At 48.9% G+C, this 26,433-nt stretch overlaps 1 protein-coding gene across 1 annotated transcript; it reads right to left on the bottom strand.

Annotated features, from left to right (window-relative positions):
• Positions 1-3,277: 3,277 nt before the first annotated feature.
• Positions 3,278-26,212, bottom strand: CDS2 (CDP-diacylglycerol synthase 2). Its single transcript, XM_075724136.1, has 13 exons — positions 26,114-26,212; positions 13,238-13,380; positions 12,165-12,261; positions 11,661-11,758; positions 10,778-10,917; positions 10,298-10,356; positions 9,448-9,530; positions 8,487-8,578; positions 8,086-8,153; positions 7,293-7,445; positions 6,871-6,990; positions 6,154-6,257; positions 3,278-5,460 (listed from the first exon to the last, which is right to left on the bottom strand). The coding sequence occupies exons 1-13, from the start codon at positions 26,210-26,212 to the stop codon at positions 5,331-5,333; spliced, it is 1,386 nt and encodes a 461-aa protein (XP_075580251.1). The 3' UTR covers positions 3,278-5,330.
• Between the last annotated feature and the right edge of the window lie 221 nt (positions 26,213-26,433).

Below are 26,433 nucleotides of genomic sequence, written 5' to 3'. Positions count from 1 at the left end.
TCAGCAACTTTCTGCTTAACTGGCCGACTCCTCTGAGGGCAGCGTGTTGCAGTGCGTGACTTGGGGCTTTAGAATAATTTTTGCAAGGTTGCTATAGGGAAAGAGAGAGCATTGTATTTTGTTCTTGTCGGAGGATTAATTTGTCTGAAAATGTCCACAGTGTGACAGGAAGCAAAAAGAGGGCTGCTGATGGGTTGCTTTGGCTTAGCTGATAAGTCAAAAACAGTCAAAATAACACGAGAGCTAAAAATAGTATGTTTTGCTGGGTAAACAGAAGGATTCTGCTCTTCTAACCCCACGCAAGTCAGGAGAGATGGCTGAAATGAAGCAGTAATTTATGCTAAGTGGAATTCCAGCAATTTTTCACATTGCCAATGAAATCTTTAGGGTACAATGAGCTGATTTGCAGCGGTGCCAACACTTCCCTCGTCTTTGATCAAGACGGGCCTGTACGATCTGATGGCCGCAGCCCCCGCTACAAACCTCCCTGGAAACGCAGCCGTTGGTGCCTCTCGTGCGGGACGGGGATGGTCCGATCCTGCCTGCGTGCTCGGCCCGTCCGCGGCCTTCACGCGCGTCTTTGCCACAGCCAGGTCTGCTCTGAGGGGGATCCCCGAGGAAGGAGCGCTACGGGGCAAGGAATGGGGCAAGGAATGGGGCAATTGGAGTTTACAACGGACCGATCTGCTTTACAGAGCACGGAAAGGAGGTTTTCAGCGTCTCCCCACCTGCCGACAGCACCAAATAAAACTCCACTACAGATAATGGAACTTATATTTATTTAACAGTAACATACGGTATATAAATAGGGTAAATACTTTAAAATATACAATATATCACATTCGGACATTCGGTCAAAGAAAGGCAACTCTACATGTGTAGCTAAAACATTAATCAAAAGAATGATGCACAGAGGAAGAAGCAGATGGTAGAAACACATCAGGTCTGGAGACCAGGGGCACACAAAGATTACAGCAGTACAAAATGCAACTCCGGGGCCGGTTACAGAGGGCAGGAACCACAGGAGCTTTCAAGCGATGCTTTTTGTGGCAAACGCCTGTCCCCAGGAGGGGCCGGACGGGCCGGACGGGTGCTTTCGACACAGCTCTGCCCTCCTCACATTGTGCAAAGCTGGTCAGAGGAGGCGGAGGAAGGAAGAGATGCCAGGATCCCACCGCAACCATGGCCGGGGGAACAGGAGACATACCTTGGAGTATAAGATACCGGCATTTCACAGCCTGGTGCCAAGTGTTAGCTCATGCTACGGGATTCCCAGCTTCATGAGCTGCACAGGGTACCATACACCCCAGGCAACGGCTGCCCCTTCAGATCAGTGTCAGCAGACTTCTGACCCCATCACCCTGAAGAATAGCTAAGTGATACCTGCTGATCGTCACCCGACATGACACCGTATGCAGAAACCAGGTTTTGATGTTTCGCTGAGCACAGTCTGGCCGTGCATCCCATCCGCAAACTAATTTGGGCTACAACCAGACTCGGAGAAGCAAATTCCTATCAGAGCATGCCAAGTGCTCATCTACACAGGCCTAGCCCAGCCGTGCCTGCTCAGGCTCGGGATCAAACCAGCATCCGACCCGTATCGCTAAATCGCCCACCAGCAAACAAAAGCCATGAATGTTTGGTCACCTCACCAGGACAGCCAGCTTCTCACGCTACGCAAAGCAGCTTTCTAGCCACGTGCCATCCCTTTGCTCATGAAATACGCCCACGTCCCTCTCTGTCCACTCCAGCTGGAAAAGCAGTGACTGCTCGTGAAGAGGTGGTGTCCACACCAGCCTGTCCCCTGCCAGGCAGCTGTAACACCCTCATAAGCTTCACATTGGCCAAATCCTACTTTTCTCTTCCGATCCAAGCACACGCGCCAGCTGATACAGTACCTTCCCCCTTGCTGGTCCGCTCTCACAGTTATTTCCCTCTTGCTGGGCACAAGCAGGAGGAACTTCCCCGGTCGTGGAGCCCACTGTGAACAAAAACTACTGTGCAGTGTTGAGCTGGAGCTCTGCAGCTGGCAAAACCTCACGTGAGCATCCCTGCATCGCCTTACCTAGGCATCCCTGGTGTCAGCTTGGCCTCTCCAGCAGCGCTAGCTACGTCAGCCCCCCTCCAAACCTAAATTCTTGTGAGAGCTGCAGCATGACCAAGGTCCTGCAAGGCTCAATGCAATGATAAGAGGTGCAACGTGTCTTGCCACATGTCCCTTGGCACCACAGTTAACTCCTTTAGGGACAGCCAGAGCTGGTAACGTCAGCTTTTCATTTCCTCTAACTTTCTAAGTCTAACCTGAAATACCTACCACAAACTAAAGCCACTCACAGGCTGGGCTGATGGGGAAAACCCACCAAGCGCTCCCCAGACAGCATGCTGTCGCTAATTGCTGAGTAGTACTATCACGTATGTTCATAGCAGCGGTGTAGAAGTGGGTCTGCCAGCCACAGCTCTCAGCCCGACGGAGGACATGCTACGGTGCTCACCAGTATTTCTCAGTAAGATTAGCTGTACAGCTTGCAAATAATCTTAACAACCTCCATCTCCCTCCCTTCCTCCTCCACTTCTCCAACGGATGTGCTGTTCCCATTCAGTTTACTAAACTTCAGTGCAGGATGCTAAAACCCTTTCCACGTAGCTTTACCCTTCAGGACCAAAACAGGCTTGGAAGGCCACCCTTTAACTGCACCGCTGGGAAGGAAGCAAGAATACAGCTGCGAGCTCATCAGGAAAGCCACCCGCACGCATTCGTGCTGCTGCTTCTCTCCCAGCCCCAGGAAGCCACTAAACGCAGCTGCTTTGCCCTCCCGTGTCCACATCCAGCACTACAGCCTGCAAAAGGCCCAAACGCTACTTCAAATCAAAAGCACGCAGAAAAGCTTCGCGTTCGGTTTTTGCCCCGCTAATTACAACTAAAGAGGTACAAAAGGTTTAAAGCAAGATGAGCAGGAGACTAAAGACCCATATGAAAAAATTCTTAATAGGAAGAGCAGTACACTTTTGTAATATTTATCAACACTATAGCTTCTTCTGATGACCCAACAGTGCACTACGAGGGATTTTGGCAGATGTTGGCAACGGGCAGGGAGAATCCAGAAAAGCACCAGCTTGTCTGAGCCCACAAGGCAAACTACTTTTCCAGGACTACACAAAAGCCTGTCACTTCCACACCTACTCCCAGCCTGGGTACTCCTTGCAGGTGCCCTCACTTTGCCTAGCTAAACTCAGGCAAATTGTCATGAAACGCAGACAAACATCTCCCTGGGCACCTTAATTCTCCCCTCCAATTTGCAAATTAGGGGCTCGGACCAATATCCTCTAAGTAGACAGAAAATAAATCCCTGCCTAATTCAGGCTGGAAGGCAACAGTCTGACAACTTGTGCAGGAAAGCCTCTGTGTACGCCACTGGCATTAACCAAACGCAATCCTGAACTGGCTCCATCGTATGCTGGAAATGCTTCGTGGAAACAGGCCTTTCTTCTCCGCAATCTGCTTTTGATCTACCTGTATTTGCAGTACAACGGGCACAAACTTCTGCCCTGTGGTTCCTGTTGAGGGAGATGAAGCAGAGCTTACCGCACAGGAGTCCTATAGAAAGGTAAGAGAGGTTGGTAGCTGTTAATGTATTTACACGCGCTTTCTCCTCTCTCGCTCACTCAGGGTAAATGAAAGCAATGGCAGAATCAGAATACGGACTATGAACTAGGAAGTATTTTCAGGTGTTTTATTTTCCGTCGATGCTCAGCTAGCTTGCAGCATGTGCATGTCTCCGTATGGGGGGGAGTCTGTGTATAAGGTTTATGTCAGCAATTGTTTGAAAACAGCAATGTACTTCTGTATTATCTTTCCCTGTCACTTGTTCCCCAGGTTAAAATAAGGTAAAGTTTCTCTCTCCCATGCACAAACTATGGAAAGAAGTAAAATCAGAGTCACCTTGTGTTTGGGAACATTGCATAAGGTGTAAATCGGGGATCTTTTCACTATCTGATCACAAAAAAAAAAAAAAAGTTTTACAATCTTTAGGGCTCTCATTTTTAAATAATAAAAAAGTATGACAAAATAAAGGAAGGTACTTAGATATAACTTGCAACTATTAAGTACAAACTATATATGGCAAGATTTAGTAAGCAAAGCAGGACAGAAGCCTGCAGGTAAATGAACCCAGACTGAAATGCAACACAGACCGTGATAAACTCAGCAGCACGACATCTAGAACTCAAGTAACAAACAGGTGATAGATATGATCCCTGAAAGAAAAACAGAAGACCCAGCTGGCAGCACCAGCGGGGTGCTGGAGCCCCAACCAGCAAACTTCAGAAAAAAAACCAAGTTGGAAACTGCTGTCCAAATCAGTTAAAATATCCCAGTGCGGGGTTTCCAACCATGGAGAAATGAGAAAGTGTGGTTCGGTGTTTCTTAAAGGTTATTTATGGGGGAAAAATGAATCAAGTTACTTAAAGGGTTGTTCTTACTTGGCAGGAATTACTCAATGAAACTTCAATGTTCTTTAAAACCTATTTACTTGATTCGGTTTTGAAGCAATTTGAACCTCCCACATTCCCACAAGCAACTACCGGTTTCTTGACTCCTTGTCCCCAGTCTATTTCTGGTTTAATTGGTTATAAAAGTCTCATTTGCCAAAGTATCAGCCATATGGGGGAATGTGAGAGGCACTGCAAAAAAACAGCAAGTGAAAATAGATGCACGTGCCTGGCTGGGCAGAGGAAACATGGCTGGATTAGAACAAGATCCTCTTCCAATCAACGGAGCCTTGTGCTCGCCGTGCAGTCTGCAGGGAGACTGCACGCAGGCATAAACGAGGCTTTCTAGGAAAATTAACGTTGCATTCACAGTTACCACTGGAGAAAATCACGGTCCCCAGAGTTGCCATCGTGAACGCAGCCTGGCACAACGGCCGGGGAGCTGCACGGCTTCACCTTCCCTGCTGGCTCCCAGGCGCAGAGGCGGCTGTACGGACAACGCTTTGTGTATTCCCTGCATAAACACACTCACGGGAAAAGTTCAGCTCTGCCCACATGCATCGAAGGTTAAGAACAGCCCACGGGGACAGTCGTACCCTCCTACTTCACCCAACAGTCCTTCCAAGCCTTAACTCCTTTTCAGCTACGAAGCCAAGATTTGCTCATTTGAACCCAAGCTATATAAATATATTATTAAAAAAACCCACAAATGCAAACATTTACCAAGAAAGGAAGAAAAGTTACAGTGAAATGAGGCCTTGTTATTGTCTTAAATCAGGCAAGCCAGGAATTTCCTCGAGGAGGCTTGTCTGTTTGCAGTCCCGTTCCAATCGCCCGGCTGTCTATGCCTCCTCCAAACTACCTAACATACCCTTGTCAACAAGGTGGTCTTTTAGCGTGTTGAAGATGTGGAGCTGCTGGTCTGGCCGCAACGTTAAGAATTGCTGGATCAGTTTGCTTGGGTTAGGACCTCTGAAACACAAAAGCATCATTATTAATGAGTCACATTGCTCAGTCTCAGTGATCTGGGAACCCAAGTGCGATTTCATCAAAATAATAGGCTTAAAGTAAGAGCCATGTTGCCCATTCCTTCACCAGTCCTACCCAGGAAGCGTAACTCCCTTTGAGATGTGGAAATGGATTCAAAAGGCACAGGATGCTGCACTGTAAACAAAAAACCCACCCCAAACCCAATCGGTTTCCAGAGAGTTGTGCATCTTCCCTTATCAGCAGATGCTCCCCCTCAAAAATCAAAGCAGCCACATAAAGACAGTTCCTCAGCTCCTTCAGTACATCTTCTATGCGCCTACAGGCTTTATTCTGTGCTTGGCTACAGAATATTTGTTTATGCTATAAAATTAGATTTTTCTGCTCGTTCAACTCTGGAAACCTAGCTCAAGATTCACAGGGGTGCAGGATGGACATGGAGCAGTTTCATAGGGACTGGAATAACAGACCTTGGGCAACGGGGGTTGTGCTTCCAGCCCTGCATGACCCTGCTAAAAGATGCTGCCCTTCTTCAAGCCTCCATTTCCTCTCTTTCTTTGTCTTGGTATATTTAGACGTTCATCTAACAGGGTTAGTTAACAACTGTCTCTTATTACAAGCCTGTATGTCACTTGAGTTTGACAGGGCCCCCAAACTTCACCGCAAAGCAAAAAATACCTGATAAAACTTGCGATGTACACGTTAACAAAGGTAGCCATCAGGTACTGACAGTCAAAGCGGTCCATGATACCTCCGTGCCCTGGGATTGTGTTGGCAAAGTCCTGTGCCAAGCAGAAGGGATTGTATTTAGCAGTCTCAAATGCCCATTACCTGTACTTGCTTATGTACCTCTACGCACCACACTCATATGCTTGCTCTAATTCTTCCCAGAAGGCAAAAGTCAGACTAAGAAGACATTTCATTTAATCTCTCCCTGGTTTTAAAAGTTACTCCCTTTATGAAGACTACCAGTGCCTGAGGGACATCAAGGCTTAACTCAAGATCTGTCACTCAAAAGGTCAAGGAAGGCTAATGTTTATCTCTTGCAATGCTGTCTTGCCTTTCAAGGCTTCTTAACCGAACACATAAAACCAGCCTGCAAAACATCAAGGGAAGCCTCAGATTGCAAAATTTCCTGACTGGGTCTTTCTTCCTCTACCTCAAGTTCTGCACCAAAGCAGGGTTTAGAATATCACAGTTGAAATTTTAATGTCTCTCCCCATTCAGTCAAAAAACCTAGATCCCACCCCAGCATTTTATCTGTGACTGAAGAAACCTTCCCTCCCTTCCCAAAGCTCACAGCCTGCCACTCCTTGGAGCACAGGGACTGTTTAGAGTGGTAGCAACTACTTAGTCTTTCCTTTCTAAAATGTAAATTACCTTGACCATCCTCACCTTGATTTTGAAGGCCCTCTTAAATCCACTAGCAAAGAAGCCTCCGAATGGCCCAATGAGGGAGGCGAAAGTAGACAGTGCGATGCTGTGGATTTGGAAGGGGTACATCCGGACTGTCTTCTGCAGAAAGAAAAACATGTCAGAGAAGGGTTTTCAATGACAATAGCACTTTCCACCACTTGCCCCTGTTTCTGTACTCTCGAGGCTTTAGACCAGTTGGTTTTCAAGTGGGTCAATGTCCCACCAGACTTGGGACACTTTCTTTGGGCCTTCAACCAACATAGAGCACCACTAAATCCCCCTTTTTCTGGGTGTCCCATCATCCCTTCTCATGTTCCTTCGAAGACCGTCAAAATAAAGCCCTGATCTCTTTTCTTGGTGTTCCTACCCCAATAAGATCCAATAAACAGAGAGAGTCCTACCCAGCCCACCACGGACTGCAGCACCAAGGGGATGTTGTACTCCTGTAGCTGGAACAGCTCGGATGGCTCACAGTCCACTGTGAAGCTGTTGGTGTCGTTGTTGAACTCCACTGGACAGGTGAAGCACCGGTACCCGGACATTACGTAGGACAGCTTCAAGGAGAGAGAAAAAGAGATGTGGCAAGAGAAAGCAGGATTAGTACTTTCCTGAGCGATGTGGCAGAGCCAGTCTCAAGGGAAAAGGCCACTCAAGGAGACACAGTGAGAAGGGAGCCACACTCCCAGCTTCATTAAGAAGATTACTCTCCTGAGAAGCAGTAATTGGCTAAAGGCAGAGTAAGAATTTTCATTTAGTAAGTGCATCTGTTCAGCAAGCAGTGATCAGAGCCCTGCATGAACAGGCTGAGACAGGCTGCACCACTTGGCTGAGAGGACAGAAACAACCAGACACAGAGATCATCATAAAAACGAATAAGAATATTTCGAGATCTCTGAACTCCCCTTGAAAAGGTGCACAGCATTCATCCAACAGCAGCAGGAGAAAGTTTCAAGGACAAGTATTGTAATGAGTATGTCACAGGGTCTAACAGGGCCTAAAAAATTCTTGCATCTGCAGATCTGCACACAGCACAAAGCACAGCCACGGACCAGTTCAGCTCCTGGTCAGTAAGGAAAATGTGAACTCTGACAAGAGCTAGGAGAGCTTAAAGCCCGACTGCATTTTTTTAGACAAAACTCTGTCACCCTATGAAGGGAAAAGACCAATGAAATAAGCACCATGATTGCTACTTACCAGCAGTCCAAACAAAACGGTGGCAAAAAATCCTCCAATAAAACCCTCCCAGGTCTTTTTTGGGAGAGCTGCCAGAGAGAGAGAGAGAGGGGGAGAATTACAAACTGTACATCTCCGCACACCGCTGCGCACCTATGCAGCCTTTCTTTGCTCGTGAACTGCTGAAGCAAATAAAAATTGGTGCCAACAACCAACAGATAAGTATTTGGTCAGAACTCGACACTAACATCTTGGTCTGAAACGGTTCATTTCACTTCACAGCCTCAAAGATTGGGATACGCACCAAGTTTAATTTGGAAGCTTGCTTCAGGCACATAAAAAGCCACAAAACTGGAGATGAGGGAACACAGGACTAAGACCCAAAGAAGCCAAAATCTGTGTTTTGTCCACCAAAGTGTTACGAACCTTGATGAGTGGGGTGCGGCCAAAGAAGAACCCGAACATGTACGCCATGATGTCATTGCAGATCACACAGGAAATTGGGACGATGAACCTAGATGGGAGAAGAATCAAACCACCGGAAAGTGCCAAGATCAGACAACTCCAAGACTTAACTAGATGAGCAGTTGCTTCATACGATGCTTGGCAGTGCCATCACATCAACATCTCCCCCTCCAATGCAACACAAGGAGCAACCGCTTGAAGCTCCTGGGGAAATGGGGGAGATTACTCATGTTCCGGACTAAAATGCAGGTCGGGTACCCAGAATGGCCTGTTTTAAGCACATTTTCTTTTGCCACACGTGACATGCTGTTAGACAGTCACCCCCTTTCCCCCCCAAAGAGGCCGCATTTTAGCTGTAAGCAGGCTGCTCCCAAAGCACTCTGGGCTGGCTGCGGCACGCAGAGGAACATGCAATCTTCAAGCGGCCAAAGGCAGTTCCTGGCCCTGCTGGTTTTGGGAAGGGCACCAAAAGGGCTTCCCCTCTGCACAGCAACTGGAGTAAGGTGGCAGGTTGCAATCTCTTTCCTTTCACAGTGCTGCTTTTACCATGATGCTGACAGCATTGCCCCAAATCAAGTGCCGAGCAGCACTTTTCCATCCATTTGCTGGATGTGGATATAAAGAGAAAGCATCTACACAGGCCTGACTCTGCCTGAAAGGTCCCTGCACCCCACAGCAATTTTCAGGTGCTTCTTTACAACAACTCTCTATACTGCTCAAGCAGCACAAAGCAAGTCCTAAGTCGCTGAGGTATCACTCAATCTTTTGCTTTTCTATTCTGAACAGGTTGGTCCCTCACAGGAAGCACCTTCTTCTTGGCCATTCATTTTTTTTTTAAAAGAACAGTTTTAACTCAAAACATGATCATTCATTTCAAGCTGCAGAAATCAAAGCAACTCAGAACACACGGCAACTCACCATATCATTCCTTCAAACAGGTTGTGAATGATGAGGTGCGACTGGGTAACAACAATTAGCAACGTCACATGGGTCCATCCAAACTGGAAGAGAAGACAGCATGCAGTCCAGCCTGCCTAGAGACCCTGCCCACACGCATCGCTGCCAGAAATCAGATGCTGTTAGCTACCTCTCAGACAGAGAGCGGCTCATGCAGATGTGCATTTCTAGCATGCACCTTCACCATGACAAACACCAAGAGTCATGAAGAGCAGGGAACAGTCACCCGCAGTAATTTATGGGCATGTTCTTCAGCTTAAGCCCAGAGGTGACCTTCATTGGGAAGACTTCTGCTGGACCAAATGCTCTTTAGCCCACCCCTATCCCACACATCTCGCTCAGCCTTCTGAGCTATATAAGAAGAGCAGAAGACCGATAGATATCCAAGCCATATCCCTGTGTGCTGAATATATTGGCAAGCAAAACTAGCTGTGTCGACGGTCAAACATGAGCAATGCCGTACTGATGTTTGGGAAAAGGGGGACATAGCCAATTAACCCTGGTGGCCATCTACCCTCAGTAGGAGAGTCAAATAGCCTTGTGCAGTCCTCTCAGCTTGCAGAAAGTTTCTTAATAGGATCCACAAGTGCAGAGAGAAGAGAATACATGTTTGCAGGGAAATTCGCTCAGAGCTGCCTTCCTAAACATACAGTCTGCTCACAGTAACTTTTCTCCCAGGCAGCGTTACAATGCACAACCAGCACAGAAGCGTCTACTGACACATATTCCTCTACACAACATTTTCAAGCAGCCTACACTATTCATTCTTCTGCCTCCAACTGGGGGCAGCCAGGCCCTGCATTAACCTTACCATATAGAACTGGAGGCGATAATGTTTCTTCACCAGACTCAAGACAAACATGCAGAAACCTGATGAGAGACAGAAGGAAAGTAAATGGTGGGAATGTATCTTCAACAGTAAGAAATACTTTTTTTCCATGACATTGCACAGCTCCTTAGGTTCTTTATTTGAGTAAAGCAGCAATGTGGAGTGGGAAAACTCACTACTTTGCAAGTCACAAAATACCTTTGCCTGCAAGTAGCACTTGGACAGATGAACAATCAAGCCTGGCTGTCCTGTACACATTAGGGAGTTTCCTTCTACAGAGCCTCACATAAGAGATTTGCCACCACTACTTTAACCATGCAGCCAAGCTACAGCACCACTGAAGAGCAGAGATAACTTGCTATGGATACTGCATTGGACACAATACCCAGGACAAGAGTAGTTCAAGGAGATTTCTTCCCTCCAGCCCAGACAAGATTAACCAACAGAAAATGTGGTCTCTACCTGTTAAGTATAGGGCGAAAGAAATGAAGCGGTGGTATTTGCTGAGAATTCGCAGGGGCTCCTCTCTCTGAACCAGGGTGAAGAAATAATCTGTCACAGTCTCACCATAGAAAAAGTAGTTTACACAGAGCAGGAAGTACCTGTGAAGGATGCAGATGCTCGTTAGCAGGAACCCTAAAAGGCTTCAGGAGAAACACAGAAAGTGACTGATCCCTAAGATCTTTACGTTGTTCTGTACACTGCAAACAGGCTATCTTCAAGTGACAGCCAGAACTTTATTTCCCCCAGTTTAGAAATGTCACCTTCATTTAAACTAGTGGCTGCATCACTCAGTTCCGCTTTGCGATGGATCACACCATCCAGGTTCGGTTTTGGCCTTCCGATGCACAAGGAATTTCTGCCTTTAGGTGGCACTCCTCAACAGGCCTCTGCGAGCCTGTGCATCCTAAAAGCACATGCTCTGTGCTTCCTGAAAGCATTGCTCATGCCCTCTCCCCAGCCCTTATGTCCCAATGTTCAGCCCTGTTTCACGATCACCTAAAACCTCCCATCCCACCCAAGCAACCATGTCCACCTCTAAGTGGTGATGCCTGTCAATGCTGTCCCTTGCACAGATCGTGGGATTCAAATCTCCACACTTCATTAACAACAGGACAAAGTTTATCAATACGGGCTCAATACAGGCTCAAGATATTGATCTATCAAGATTTGGGGAGGCTTTTCCTTTACGAGAGCTGCTAACACGTGACACTGGTCAACGCACAGCAATCCCCTGGTCTCTGGTTTGGAGGCAGGCAGATGATCCCCTTGCTGCCTGTCTGCAATGAGATGAAGCGTTATTGCTGCACACAAGTCTGGGGAGGGGAGCAGCCCCCTTACTCACCAGCTGAGCGTCCTGAACCACGGCAAGTCATAGGAGTGGTACACGTTATAGCCAATAGTGATAATCTCATGGAAACATTTGATCTGGACACACATCACCTGCACAAAAAGACATCCGGAAGCTGTAATACATGTTGGTTAAACACCTCTTTCCTCAAGGAGATAAAAAACACACGTGGGCAGAGCAAAAGGTACTTAAGCAGTCGCTATCAGTCTGGCAGGAGCCTCCTAGTCCAACATGGGAAGCACACCATGTTTTGCCCTCCCCTTTCCTCTGCAGGAGGTTTCTAACAACCCCTTGCATTAGTTTCAATTGCAGCCAAATGCTGATGGCCAGGGCAGGTGGTCAGCGATTCCTTCCAGGTTTCCTCCATGGAGAGGGAAATCCCGCAAGGTGAATAAGGACCTCTAAAATATGAGGCTGTGAGCTGCCCACCCTAGCAATGGTCTCAGCAACCTCCCCCCCATCGCTGTGAACGTCAGGACATCTCTCTGGAGCACTTACTATCGTCATTAAGACCATGGGTCCCAAGTAGATGATGATGAAGAAGAAAGTGATCATTGCCAGCGTGAGGATGCCTCTTACCCACCAATTCTTCCATCTAGGCCATAGAGAAGGAAAGATAGTTAAAGTCAAAGTAAGGAAGCACGACAGCAATTCTGCTCTCTGCACATCACAGGAAGGAAACTGAGCCTGGAAACCCCAAGTTCCCTTTCAGTGCTGCAGAGAGACCTTGATCCACTGATGAAGGCCTGGTAGCAGCAGATGCAAAGCTACAGCTCAGCTCAGTCTTCCCCGCTCTGAACTTCACCAAATGCAGAAAGCATTAGCCAGGTGCAGAGCATCTCCAAGGGCACTGACACAGGACAGGAGAGCATCTGTTCCTGTTCTGCTACAGGTTTCCCACGCCTTGGATAAGCTGCATGATAAGTTCAAATAAAATGGGGACCATTACCCCTCTCTGCACTCCTTTTCAAGAGGAGACATGGGCCCTGGCATGTTGCACCCTCGCTACTCTCCAACAGATCCTGCCTTGAGCCTCTCCCATCCTCACAGCACACCCAGGAGAGACACTTTTTCCCGTGACAGGAATAAGATGCTTTTCCCCCAAAGCAGTCTTTAGAGAGCATTCCTGGTTTGTTCTTAAATCTTGTCCTTATCAGCATGCTTTTCTTATGCATTCCTGCAGAAGTCGGTCACACTAGTGGTTAAAAACCATCGCAGTTGGTTTTCTTTGCTGAAACTGCTGTCAAAGCTAAATGCAACTGTCTTCTGCCCCACCCAGGCCTCTTTTCACCTGCAGCGACCAAGCACCCAGCGAGGCGGCCCTCCAGCAGCACTCCTCTCCCACGCACAAGCAGCCCTGAGCGCTGCACCCTGCTCTCCCCGCTAGCAGAGTCATCTTCTGTTTCCTGTGGCCTCAGGTGCACCTTCCTGCTTGCACACCAGGGAGGGAGAGCGCAGCGCTTCTGAGAGCTGCTTACTCAGCTTCCAGCCGCCACGCCGGGGCTGGGAAAGCTGCGGTGGAGATGCAGGGGCCCTGGCAGCAGAGGGTAGAGATGCTCAGTGAGTGCTACCTTGAGGACAGGTTGGAGAGAGCTCTGTTCAGGACCTCCGGAGTGTCATCTGATGTCGGCACCGGGAGGGATCCTCCAAATTCAGATTTGCTTTCGCTGTCTGATGCTGTCTCTCCATCCAGCTTGTTCTCAGACTCTGACTCCTGCAAGTAAAAGAGAGACAAAGAGCTTTACTAAACACAGTGCTGGCCCTCTTTTAAGAAACTCGGACCAGCCCACTGGATGCAACACCTACCACCGCTCTGCCTCTGCATAAATGAGAGAAAGAGGAGAAGAAAATATTCTGGGTATTCCATGGGGTTATACCCATGAGAAACAACATCAAGTGTTTTAGGTGACATACGCGATGGGGTTTACTCTCTATCAGTCTCACCAGCAGCTACAGAAAAGGTCCTGTTCCCTCCGAACATTTAAAGACGCCTCGCAGCTGACTAATAAGTATCTCCAAGTGCAGCAAGTGCTTAAGGGATACAGGCTTGTTAGCAGGAATTTTTACAAGGTCTCCCAATCCCCAGGCAGATCTCCAAGTATGCAACATTGCCCAAATTAGACAGAAAGAAAGGCCTCCAAGTAGACAGGCTCAAGGCTTCCAGACAGACTTTTCAAGTGCTGACTTTACATGCGGGCACTAAAAATAACACCGAGCCCATCCCCAAATAGCTGAAGAGGAAGAGCATGGCTTATCGCTCAGGCCCAGCCATCCTCTCTGGCCACAGAAGAAACCTGGTGTACTGGAAAGATAATACATGTGCCTTCCCCGCCCCTTGTACTGCCCCAGCACTTAGCTCAGAGCAAAGTCTTGTATTTAGAGGGTGAATAAATACAGGCAAGGCGGGAGGTTACTGAAGGCTCTGCAACAGGCCGGTGGTGGAAAAAGGATTACAAATGACCGCCTGGCTCCCAGGCAGTCCCATGCCCTCTCCCCAGCAGCAGTTTTTCCTCCAGTGCAGCTCCTGCATAGAGAACGAATCCAAACTTCTACGTTTTGCCCCCCATTTCAGCGGCAGAGCTTCATCCTTCTCCTCAGCCCTTGAAGCAAGGAAGGAAAATGCCACTCCCTGGGGAGCGCTCGCGCATCAGGCAAGGCAGAGTCCGTGCATTTGGCCTCAGACCATGGGCTATTTTAAAACTCCCGGAAAAGAGAGCGTGTTTGCAGGAAAAGCAAGGAGGGAGCCAAGCTGACAGACGCTGGGAGCTCTGCAAACAAAGCGACTTCATCCCTTTGGGCTCCCAGGCAGCGCTGCCCCGGGCTCGGAGAGGGGGGACCCCCACCAAAACAAGCACCCGCTGGGACTGGTTTGGTGTAACCAAATCGAGGGGTATTTGTAGTTCACTGGAGCAGTAAGACTCAAGCAGTTCCCTTATTTAAGGCAGGAAAAGATAATTACTCCCCAAGCTGTGATGTATCAATGGCTGCAGGCCAGATTCTTAAACAGACAAGGACAGCTACTGTCAGGTGGGGCAGCTAAAAATACGACGGTGTTGTTGGAGATCTCTTCCGGGCACGAGCAAAGCACCGGCCACCGCACCAGTCGCCCCCTGCATCACCTCTTCCTCGCCTTGCTCCATGCTCGCTTCTTTCCATTCCCATCGACTGGGAAGGAGGAGGAAAGCAAAACCAAACACTTCTGCCAGCACTCACATGGGTTTGGAGAGCCGGCAAAGAAACGCAACTTGGCTCTTTCTTCAGCTGTTTTTTAACTGACCTGTAAAATCCACTTGTCCCTCGGACTTCCGAGAGATTACGTGCCATTCAGCTGGGAACACACAAAAGACCAAATCCATAAGGCAGCTGCAAATGGCAGCAGGCAAAAAGACTGGAAATGGTAGAACTGCCGGAAGACCATGAATATGGCATCCGATAGCACAGCACAGGTCAGGGGCCCTGTTCTTGAGCAGGTTTGGAAATCAGTGCAGTGTATTTAGCTACAGTCTGCGTTTCCCATTGCAATGCTTTCTCTATGCTTTCTCCAGGAAAAGGCTTCTCTGCAGAATGCCCCTGCGAGCAATATAAATAACAGAGAAAAGCCTCAGCTCCAGCCTGACCAACCTCAGTTTCTCCTTCTGGTCTTCTAGGTTACGTTTAGGAAATGGGGGCTTTGCTTCTCTTGTTGCACATTTCTAAAAAAGGAAAATTAACGTGACTGATTCAAATCAAATGGGCAAGGAAGTGCTTAAATACTTAGGGCAACCACCATCATCTGTATAGGATAAAACCAAAAACCTTAAGGAGAATTTGTAATGCATCATCTCGTGCACGTCCCAGGCTTGCCAGCCACGCAATAAAAGGACTAAGCATTGAAACAAGGAAGCAGATCCAAGCCAGCATCCCTGCATTTTATTCCCCAAAGCACTAACATTGCAGGGCTAAGTGCAAAGCAGGCAAATTATTCCTTGCCTGTAGCCCAGAGGATCAGAAGTTTCGCAAAGTGCTCAGAGACGAAAAGAAAGGGAAAGAGCGCTGATGCCCTCCTCCCTCCCGCTCCTGGCCAAGAACATGAAGGATGAAAGCAACTGCGTAGCTCAAGAGACGGGAATTTGGTGTTGCAACTGGGCTAATCTAACAGCTGCTGGAACGGGTGGTCCCGATCTTTGCCACAGCCCAGCCAATGATTTCTTGCACCGACACCGACGTTGCAGCTAAGTTGACGTAAAGCACATCACCAATTACCCGATGCACCCATTTCAGCGCAACGCCAAACCAAACCTCGTGCTGCAAAGTGTTTTGGGCTCCAAGAGCAGGAGCAAAGCCTCACTGGATCAGTCCAACGGCGCACGTATCCCGCTGCTCCCCACCTTATCCTCAGCAGCGGGAGTGGGAGAGGTTGTGCAACGGACGCGCAATACCCACAGCTCCAACAAACACTGCCAGGTTATTTCCAGAGAGTACAAAGGGAATCAAGAGGTTTGTCAAGATAAAGGGAAGTTGTTAGGGTTCAACGTTAAATGTAGGACTCATTCCTGCCACGTGTCTTGCTTGCTCAATTTAAGCCTGATGGGACGTGGAAGAAAACATTTTCCCTGATGGCAGAAATCGCCAGTCAAAGTGAGGGCAGAAAATACATTTTAATGTCTTCATTTTGAAAACAACTGAGCAGCGTCGGGAATCAGCTCTTCTCCCTACTTAGATCTCTCTCTGAAATGGAGTGTTGAGATTATATAGGACATTGTGCCAGATATAGGCTATGGAGAAGACTCAGTAATTGACACTATTTTTATACCTTCTATGCAATTGCAACCATCAGCCTACAAATCACCAGTTTAAGCAGCTGAGCGGGGTGCTAAATAACTTGTTTAAGCCTGAGCGTGATGCACCCTGTCTGGGCTACTTAATCCAGCTGTGGCATTGCCTTGGTAACACCCTCCCGCACGTTTCCGCCTCTATCTCGCTAGTCCTCCAAGCGAGCCAGACAGATCCCCGTCCCCGAAGGATAATCATCAGATAGCAACGCTTTCCGCAAAGCAGCTTGCAGCAGCAAGCACGGAGTGCAAACCGGCACAGACGACAGCGAGTGATGCTCACCGAGGGCTATCGCCGGTGGAAATTTAAGCTCATTACAGAGTCAGTGCTTCTGCAAAGAGCTTGTGACTGCGAGGGGCAGGTTTGGGCTGTGTTAAGCCACAGAGGGCAAACAGAGCGTCCCGCGATGCCGGTACAAACAGCGTTTCAGGGAAGCTGGGTCTAATAGATGGTATTGTGTCACCAGTTCTGCTGCTCCCCTAAGAAACACCAGGTTTCCGATGCCTCTTCTGTGCTGTTTTCTCCTATTTCTGCCCTTGAAACAAAAGCCTGGAAGAGACTCACACTTGCAGCAAGTTAACCCAGAAATGATGAATTGTCTCCTTTCCCGGGCACTGGACCAAACTCTCTCCTTTACCCTTCCACGGAGCTTTTCTCTACCTTTCTTTGGTTGTTGTTTACATTCTTCCTAAAATCGAAGCTATTTAGCCACAGGCTGATCCTCACATACATCTGATCATGCCTGAACCAGCTATCACTCGGAGGCAGCAACTAACACAGCACGACGCCGGTACTGACACCGGTACCTAAAAGCTTCCACCTTGCACCAGGGTCTCACTGAACCAGGTGCTGCCCAGACAAATGAAAACGCAGCCCTGTCACCTTTCAGCCATCCCACCACTCTCCCCTGGCACTCCGGCACTGGGACGTAGCTGTCTCCAGCTGTATTTATTCCATATTCTCTTACCACACCCCTCTCCCACCCATGTTTCCTGTTAGCTCAGCCCTTGATATTCCCTCTGGCTCTCTCCTCCCAGGCAGAAGCAGGGCAGAGCACTCAGTGCGAACGTGTGCTGGGATGGTAGAAGTCTACGTGCGTGATGCAGAGCCGGGAAACAACTAAAACCCCTTAGTAAGAGCAAAGCAAACTTTCCCTCCAGTTACCTTGGAATCTGGCTTTATTTTTCCATTTCTTTTACAGGGTAAGCATTAAGTCTATTAAAACACAATCAGATGCAGTAGCTTTTACTGCCTTTTGTTACCAACATGGAGTTGTTAAATTGAAGGGCTCTTTTTTGTGCAAATCTTCCTGGCCAGCGCCGCAGGCAAGCCCAGTGCTCCTTCTTCAATTTATCATCTCAATATCGAACGCTTCTTAAAGAATCAAGGGAATAAGTAATGCAGGAATAAAATCAAGATAGCAATGTACATTTTATCCTCACTCATTCATTTCTACACAAGTCATAGTAAGAAGAAAGAGTAAAACCCACAGATGTCTGTGAGGGCTGTTTCTCCTGACTGATGAACTGGAGCAGACGGAGGAAAAAAGCCAGATACCTACTTGCTTGTTGTATTTTTGAAATCAGTAGATCTAAGCAACATTTGTGAACAAATATTTTATCACCCTAAAGAGAGATACACAGAGAAATGAGTTGTCTTAGCTTTCTTTAAAAAACTTAACTCCTGCAAGCATGCGGTAAGAAATTTGTGCTCACGCTTTAAATGGCCTTCTCGCACAGGAAGCTGTGAGCGCTCGGGTTTTTTGCCCAAATATCCATGACATGATCTCAGTTGTCATAGAAACAAGTCAGCTATCTCCCTGCCAAAAATTTTCTGCCCAATACAGAGATACAGTTAAGTATTCAATACCGGTAGATTAAATTAGTTCAAGAAATCCCATTATTTGTGTACCTTTCCTGAAGCAAGGCGCTGTTTTATTTAGACTTCCTGCCAGCTTTTAACAAAAAGCGGTGACCGAAAATGGTAATACCCCACTAAAGAGAAAAATACAGTTGCTTTTTCAGGCAATAAAATTGACAGCTAGAACCAACTGTACTAAAGCCTCTAATATTCTCACCTCTGAGTACATTTGCAGGATCAAGGCCAACATAATTAGTCTAATGGATACAAACCCAGAGGCCTCACTTACAATGTTTTTCAAAAGTGGTTTTACTTCCTATGTCCGGGAAAACTGTCAGCGCCGTTCCCCTCTCCCCTTCTTCACTGCTTTAGCTACACGGCCCCTGCCCGTCCCTGCCGGCGGCCGTGCCACAGCCAAACCCATCTCAGACAGATCCACCACGGCGACATCGAGGCAAGAAATTGTCCCGTTACTCCCTGATTATAGGCTATTCCCTTGTAGAGGTTTACAAGCTCAGAAGGCTGAAACAAGAGAGGCAAGTTTGGAGACCATTAACACCATTAAGGAAGAAGCAAACGCGCGTCCAGGCTTGATTTGTACTAAGGTCCCAAAAAAGCGCTGGCTTTTTGCAAGTGGGCACAAAGTAGCTCGTGTCCTGGTGCTGGTCTAGGGGAACGTGCTTGACCTTCTTGGGCTGTGTAGTTAGCCACAGGGCAATTAAATTCAAGTTTCTCATGTCCCTCCATCCAGATATCCCACCAAGCTGGCATCTAGTGGTAACTAATTTGTTGTCTCAAAAAAACAAAGGTCAGTTTTCATTTACGTTTATATGGGACTCCCTTCCCCATCCCCAAAAAAGCCTATTCCAGTTGAAAGCATGCACAGAAATTAGGGCATGCCTAAAAATGGAGAGCGTTAGCAGATAACATCACAGAAAGCACAGATGTTTGCGTAGTGGCTGAAATAACTAAGAAAACTCCCATGGCCATCTCATGTTCCTGAAGCTGCCTGCTTTGTTTTGAACACAAGCAAGCTCAGCTCGCCAGTGGGATGTGATCGGAGGTATGCACGGTTTGCATTTAGCACAACAGTCTGATACAAGAGCCTGATCTCAGTGTCAGCAACTACGATTCGTGCGAAGTCACGCATCCCCGTGACTCACTCGGCACAAGCTAATCCTCTGCCCGGCCCCCAACACAGCACCCACGCCAGGCTCTGTTTATTCCAGGAAATCAAGAAGGTAGATGCATCAGGGTCCAAGTCCTTTTGAGAAGCTATTGTATACAAAAGAGTGCAAAAATAGGTTGCTGGTTCTGGCATTCCCCCAGAATTTCCTACAGCTAGGAAAGGAACCTGCCTCCCCCTCTGAAACACGACAGAGATGTTGTGGAGATAGGCTTCAGCGCTGGGTTCTCCTGGATCTGACTGGCATCGCTCTGCTATCGTGGCATTTACCGAACCGGCAGACTCTGGTGTCCCTACGAACACCTGCAGAAACAAGAAAGCAAAGCTCCTAAGCACCTCTTGGAATCGGTGTCTGAAAGAGGCTGCCCCAGACAGGAGCTGCATTTGCACGATTCTGCGCAGACATTTTGATCTGTTGTTATTTGGATGAGCTGTGAGAAACAAGAGGGAGAAGAAACAGCTCTGCAGCAACGGGTACGCTATTCATATCGGAAGGTTAGTATAGGGAAAAGTCTATTTTTGTCCTCCAAAACGAGACCTTGCATCATGCCAAGGCCGATGGCTTCTGACCCTCAATTCCTCTGGAGTTACACATATTTTTTCCAAAACCTAATTGGAAAAAAATCTTACCAGTCTGTTTAATTTGCTGCCTATAAGGTGGCACCACAATCTTGTTCATATTTCTCTACCAGTCAATCGCATTGGCTTTATTTGAACTAATCAAGGAAAGGAGCCATGCAGGACTTGGACCAGTATGCTTAGATGTAATCCTGATGAACCCAAATCAGTAGTTTTCGGAAGTCACAGGTATCATCGTAAACCTACAGACTATCACACGACTTGTTCTACAGAGAAATCTGTGAATCTTCATGGTCCTTTATAATCCCAGAAAACATAAATCAGAGAAAACTCGAGTGAAGCAGATCACCAGGAGGGACACATGCTAACACAGACCACATTTGGGGGGAAAACAATAGAGCTATTGACAGGCACAGTAATAATTTTCTGTCCCAAATTCCTGCAGATGTGTCCTGGCCAATACAAAGAAAAGTGGCAGTATTCTTTTCTTTCAGAACGGAAACATGGATTTGCTTGGCAATACTGCATCTTCACGTAAGTCGGTTTCCTAAGGGTTTTATCTCCAAGGGGAGTCTACCCCTGGTGCGCATCACTGCTCATTTAAAGCAGGCAGGAGGATAAAATGGTTTTCTTGCCACCTAATGTGTGGGACGCGGTTGATGGACAGCACAGTTGGTCCTTGGTTTTTCTCCCTGCTGGGAAGAGCAACGCAAACGTCTCATCACAACTTCCCTCTTCTCAGCACCAAACATCCCTCCATTCACAAGAATCACCCCCAGCGCATCATTGCAGGAACTCGGCGTCGGAAGTGCAAGCAGAGACACCGTTCGCGTACAGAACAGCTCGTCTGAGCGCGGAGCAGGAGCCCTGACCTCAGCCTGCAACGGGGGGGTCAAAGCCAGCAGGAATATCCGTCGGGAGCCGCCGATGAGCTACGGCCTCCCTCCATCACCCTGCGCTACACTGACCTTATTGTACACGATAACAAGATGCAGTCGGGAGCAAGGACAGACCGCTGGAGCGGCAAGAGGATGCAAGTGGCAGCTCCCAGATCCGCGAGACCCAGCCAGAACACTTCAGAAAACAGGTCAGCCGTCTGCCTGGAGGTAACGGCGACTTTTCAGATACTGCCAAGAGAGACACAAGCTTAGGGAACGTAGCCCTCCAGACCAGACAGAAATAAATCATCTAGTCCTTAAATAAGGATAGGAAACAGAAGCCAGCTCTGAATTACCCAAAGGGCTGAGTAATAGAGAAGCAATGTGCATTTGGGGGGTTTAACCTGAGCATTGAGAGTCTCCGTGCTTGCTGTATCATGCACGAGTGCTGCTCACAGCTCCGTGCAGACTGGGAAGGAAAGTCTCTCCTCACAGCCCTAGGCAGAGTCATCCAACCTTTAAAATGACAAGATCTTCCTGGGATCAAACTTCTCTGGCATTGCCACCAATGAGCAAGGAAACGGGCAGTTCAAAGGACAGCCTGCGCATTTTGGAAAAAGGAGTAGCGGTCAAGTCAAACACCATCCAAAGGAAATGATGAGCAGCCTGCAGCTCTTTCATCAGCTCCACAGCAGGCCAGAAGCTGCCGAAGGTATTAAATTTGACAGCTGGCTATAATGAGCTCCATTAGAAATGCAATCAGTCCAACTTCTCAGTGCCACAATTAACAGTAACAGATAACAATGCACTCCCGTTGGCAGGCACACATAAAGCTGAGCATCAGACAGCAAGGAAGGCTGAAATGTATTCTCACGTCAGACCTGAGATTGCTGCCGTCTCTCAAGAGTAAATGAGGCTCATGCTTCAGCAGAAGCCAAACAAACTCATGCTTGGTATCAAGCCTAAAATAATATTAAGAGCTATTAAAAAAATAAGCCTTTAGGGTGGGTCTGAAAGTAGACTTGCACTTCTGCCTCTCTTAATCATGGATGAAGGTGAGGAGAGGCATCACTGCAGTGGTTTATTGGTTTTGGTCCTACAAGAACCTCATTTTGTTATCACAAACTCCCAACTACTCGGAGCTCTCCTGTGACCTGGGAAGTAACAGGATTTGAAATTGCCTGAACCTTCAGAGCGCCTGCACTGTTATTTCTCTACGTCCCGCATCCTCTCCCAAGCCAAACGCCAAAATCGGAGCTGCTGCATCCTTTCCAGCGCACAGCAGGCAGCGATTCACATCTACCCTTCACCCTTCCAGGCAGACCGAAGGGACAGTTACTGGTCAGCACCAGCATTCAAGCACCCGGCATCTACTTAGCTCAGCATCTTCAAAGCACTTGAGGTCACTAGGGAAGTCTTGCAAAACGCCTGGAACCACAAGAATCACGAGGCTTGGAAGCCAGAGTTTTTCACTTGTTGTACCACCCTGTACAGATGTAGCCAGATAAAAAGTCACATCATCAGTCCACTGCAAAACCAGGCTGGAAAGAACGAGTTCTCATCACTGAATCCTTCATAAGTACAGAAACATTTCACCCTTGCGCACTTCACGCCTGCTCTTCAAGGCCTCGTATCAGCAAAGCAATGCTCTTGCAATCACCGTCACCCCTTTTCCCGTAAGAAATGAGCATTCCCAGCTGCTGTGGGTGCAACGAGGTGCCGAATGCTGCACGGTGGAAAAATTCACCTGCATGGGCCATTGCACAAAAATGCCTGCCAGCACAGCAGCCGCCGGGACGGCTTCCATTTGCTCTTGCAGCTGCCACCTCTCTTGAAAGGGACAGTATTTTCCAGCAGGACCCTGCCTGCCAGTGACAAAGGGGCCGCTAAACAAAGCCACAAGGGAGGGAGCGGTGTGATCTGCAGCCCGAAGACGCCTGCCTCTGAACAGACCTGCCCTCCTCCCCGGCCACGGGATGTCCGAGACTCCCCCTGCATTTCAGACAACTACTCGTGCAATGCCCTAGCAAAAGAAGGACAGAAAAGGAAAAATCCCTCTGTCCCCACTGTCGAGACACACGAAGTACAAACCACTACTGAGAAATGATTTTAAACTCCCGTTAAACCAGCAGAAGCCTTCAGGAGCTCTGCCTGCATCGTGAAACAATTTTCTTTTACACTTTTCCTGTTCTCTTTGGAAGCTGGAAGAGAAAATCTGATGTAACGGGATGCACACAACACAGGAGAGAAGGCACTGACCTCCGGTTTTAGATAATGAACGAGTCTACAGAGCAACAGAACAAGCCTACAAAAACCAAGGGAGAATGGCATCTGTAAGGTAACAAGGAAGTAGAACTTGTTTAAATCATCTAATCTCAGGTATCTACACATTAACAGCAACAGTTAGCAGCATCTAAGTCCTTCGGGCTAAGAAAATGGGTACCAAGCACAAACAACATCAGTGCAAGTTTCCCTGTTTTTTCACTGGAGGGATCAGTGGGAGTTCACTGATCAGAATAAACAGATGTTGCCTTGTTCCCTTTGAGACGAAGATTGTGTGTTGCACAACAGTTTTAACAAAAATCGATTCGCAAATGTTCTGGCACGACGGTCTCAACTGAAGCAGCACGGTTTCAGCTATAAGCATTGCCCTGTGCCAGCGGGGAGGAAAACATCAAAGCTGCGACACTGTGCAAGGGTTAGAGGACTAGAAAGTGAAACCAGCCTCTCTCTTTCCATTAGCAAAACAGCAAAGTGGGAACAAGTACAAAATACAACTTTCCGGGTCTAATCTTAAAACCAGCCTTGATGTTTACATCTCATTTTATCTCGTTTCTCTTAACATGCCGAGAGCTCTTTTCAGAAGGCACAAGGGTTTCTGTAGAATACAATGCACTAAATTATTTTTCTTGGCAAGGCTAACTGAATGACAAAGCAGAAACGGGAATCTCCCCTCTCGACAGCAATACCTGCAGGCAATGCGCTGGACAGGCAAAGACCACCGATAAAGAAGACGCGCACGAGCAATTTTGCTGCGTCGGCTTTATACTGATGTTATTCCCAGGTTCTGCCAGGCATTTCCCGAGCACTGAAAACACAACGGCTTGATCTCAGGGGAGGAAAGAAAAATCTGCCGCTGAGGTCTGCTGCCACAGAAGCACGACGCTGTAGGGTTTTACTAACGGCAGGATTCCTGTTACCAGGTAACCTCCTACCAGGCTTGATTTTAACAGTTTGGGGAAATTCTCTGCCTCCCGTAGCTGCTTTCTGTTGTTAAGAGACGTCGCGTTCAGCACCTCAGAGGAGCTGTTCTTCACTGCTTGGAAACATCTTTTCGTTTTCTTTTTTTTTCCCTCTTGCAATTCATTTGAGCTGCTTTAGGATGAGCAGTGACACATGTTCCCTCCCCCTAGTAAGGACACTTCAAGTCATTGACTCGAAGGTGCTATTAGAGGAGCCCTTCAGAAGGCTCATTATATGTAAAAAGCATACTTGCCTGGAGATAACAAGATTGCACTCAAAATAGTGGCCCTCTGACCTTCTTTAGGAGCACATCACAAACAGCTAAAGCAAGATCGCAGCTTGGCCAAGGCCGTTTGTTTGCATACCAGTTAAGCAGTGCTAGCTCTTCCAGGCTGCTGAGGGACGTCTTCCAACTCCCACAAAGGTTCTGGAATATAAAAGTCCCTGAAGATTTTCTGCTGCACAGTAAATTCCAGCTGAGGCCGACGTACTATCTAGAGGATAACAGCTTTGCCCTACGCACAACAACAACAAAATAGGAGCCATCTTACTGCTCTCTTGATGGGGGTCGGTAAATCTGGATGGCACACAGCTTCGTGTAAACTACGAAAAAGGCAGAAACTTCAGATCTACATCAAGGCAACCCATCCTCGACGCTGTCAGCTCTTTCTGTCCCACCTCCCTCTCTACTCACATCAGAACAATAAAGCTTCCTCAAACCTGACCGTGCAGCTCCTAGCAGGTGTTAAACTGGCATTCAAAAGAGCACTAAATGTGACATTTAAATTGCAGAAGATATTTTGCCTGATTATTTCACACTTCTCTGAATTGCATACTTCACGTATTGACAGAGGAAACGTCAATATGATGCTACTAAGGGCAAAAGTACGGGGTTGCTCCCAAGATACACGCATTAAACACTAACGCAGCGAAGAACCGCTTTTCCCTCCAGTTTTTGCTCTCCGTGACCCTGCAAATATTATCTCCGGAGTTTTTCTTGACTGCCTATTCCTCTTTTTCCTTTCCTCTTCGGGGAGGCACGGGAGTAAAGATGACAAGGGCGACGACACGACTCACGGAGCGACTGCCAAGCTGGGCGCATCCAACCGCGCTTGGGTTTGGAACCGAAGAGCCGTTCCGGGAAGAGCCAGCTTTTCTTTTCACCGCTCTTCTGCAACGCAACCGCGAAGCCTCGCCGAAGTGTCGCCGGAGACGCGCACCCCGCTGCAGGGCAGGATGTTCACTGAGGGGCGACTGAGGGGATCCCAAGCTCTTCCCTACGGGAACCGGCGGGGTTCTGTGACCCCCACTCGAGACGCCCGGTGGCCCCGGTTTACGCCCAGGTCTCCGCGCTCCTGGAAGGCGGGGTCGGGGCCCGGCTGTCCGGCGGCGGGCAGGCACCCCCCGGGGCCGGGCTTTGCTCGTTCGGGGCCGGCTTTGGGGCAAACCAAGCAAGCGGCGGGCCCGGCGGCGCTGCAGGCGCCCGGTGCGGGGCAGGCCGGGGGTGGCGGCGGCGGCTGCGGCCCCGCCGAGAGGAGGCGTGGGGTCCCCCCGCAGGCCGCGCAGCCGGCCCGCCGCAGGCCCCGCGCCGATCTCCCGCGCGACGCCGCCGCCCCGCTCCCCGATCTCCCCGCTTCGCTCCCCGGCCCGCAAGCCCACCTTCTCCTCGGGCTCCCGCGCCCCGCCGGGCTCCCGGCCGGGCCGCTGCCGCAGCTCGCTCATTGCCGGCCCGGCGCCCGCCGCCGCTCCGCCGCCGCCGCCGCCGCCGCTCCGCGCCCGCCGCGGCCACCAGGGGGCGGGCGAGGGCAGCGTGCCGCCGCCGCCCAATCGGTGGCGCGGGATGGACGCGGGGGCGGGGCTAGTCCCACCCTGGCTCCGCCCAGGTGTACCCGGATGTGCGGCCGCCGACGCCATGATGGGCGGGCGTCAGTGCGTAGCTGCCGCCGGCGGGGAGGGAGGGAGGGAGGGCGGCCGCTTCGCATCGCCATCGGGAAAGTCCCGCGCGCGGGAAGTTCATGGGTGCTGGCAGAACCGTGACAGATTTGTGTTAAAGAGGAGGAGGTTGTCGCTGGTTTTCACTCAGGCCTGGAGTTCCTGTCACGAACTGGCGTCTGTCAGGAGCAGCGCGCCGAGCCGTCCCCTACGGACGGGCCCTGCGTGCGGCACCGCGGCGCTGCCGTGCAGGCGGAGGACGGGCCGCAGGGATCAG

The sequence above is a fragment of the Pelecanus crispus genome, chromosome 21, assembly GCF_030463565.1.
Source record: "Pelecanus crispus isolate bPelCri1 chromosome 21, bPelCri1.pri, whole genome shotgun sequence".
Taxonomy (NCBI): domain Eukaryota; kingdom Metazoa; phylum Chordata; class Aves; order Pelecaniformes; family Pelecanidae; genus Pelecanus; species Pelecanus crispus.
Note: the sequence above shows the minus strand (reverse complement) of the source record. Positions and strands in the feature narration are given on the sequence as shown.

Excerpts from the sequence above, each read along its gene's own strand:
- CDS2 (XM_075724136.1), bottom strand. The coding sequence starts at position 26,212 with ATGGCGATGCGAAGCGGCCGCCCTCCCTCCCTCCCTCCCCGCCGGCGG. Across the intron at positions 8,154-8,486 it reads CACCCCACTCATCAAGGTTC|CTCTCCCAAAAAAGACCTGG; the intron begins GTAACACTTTGG and ends TCTCTCTGGCAG. Across the intron at positions 6,258-6,870 it reads AGAGGGCCTTCAAAATCAAG|GACTTTGCCAACACAATCCC; the intron begins GTGAGGATGGTC and ends TGCTTGGCACAG.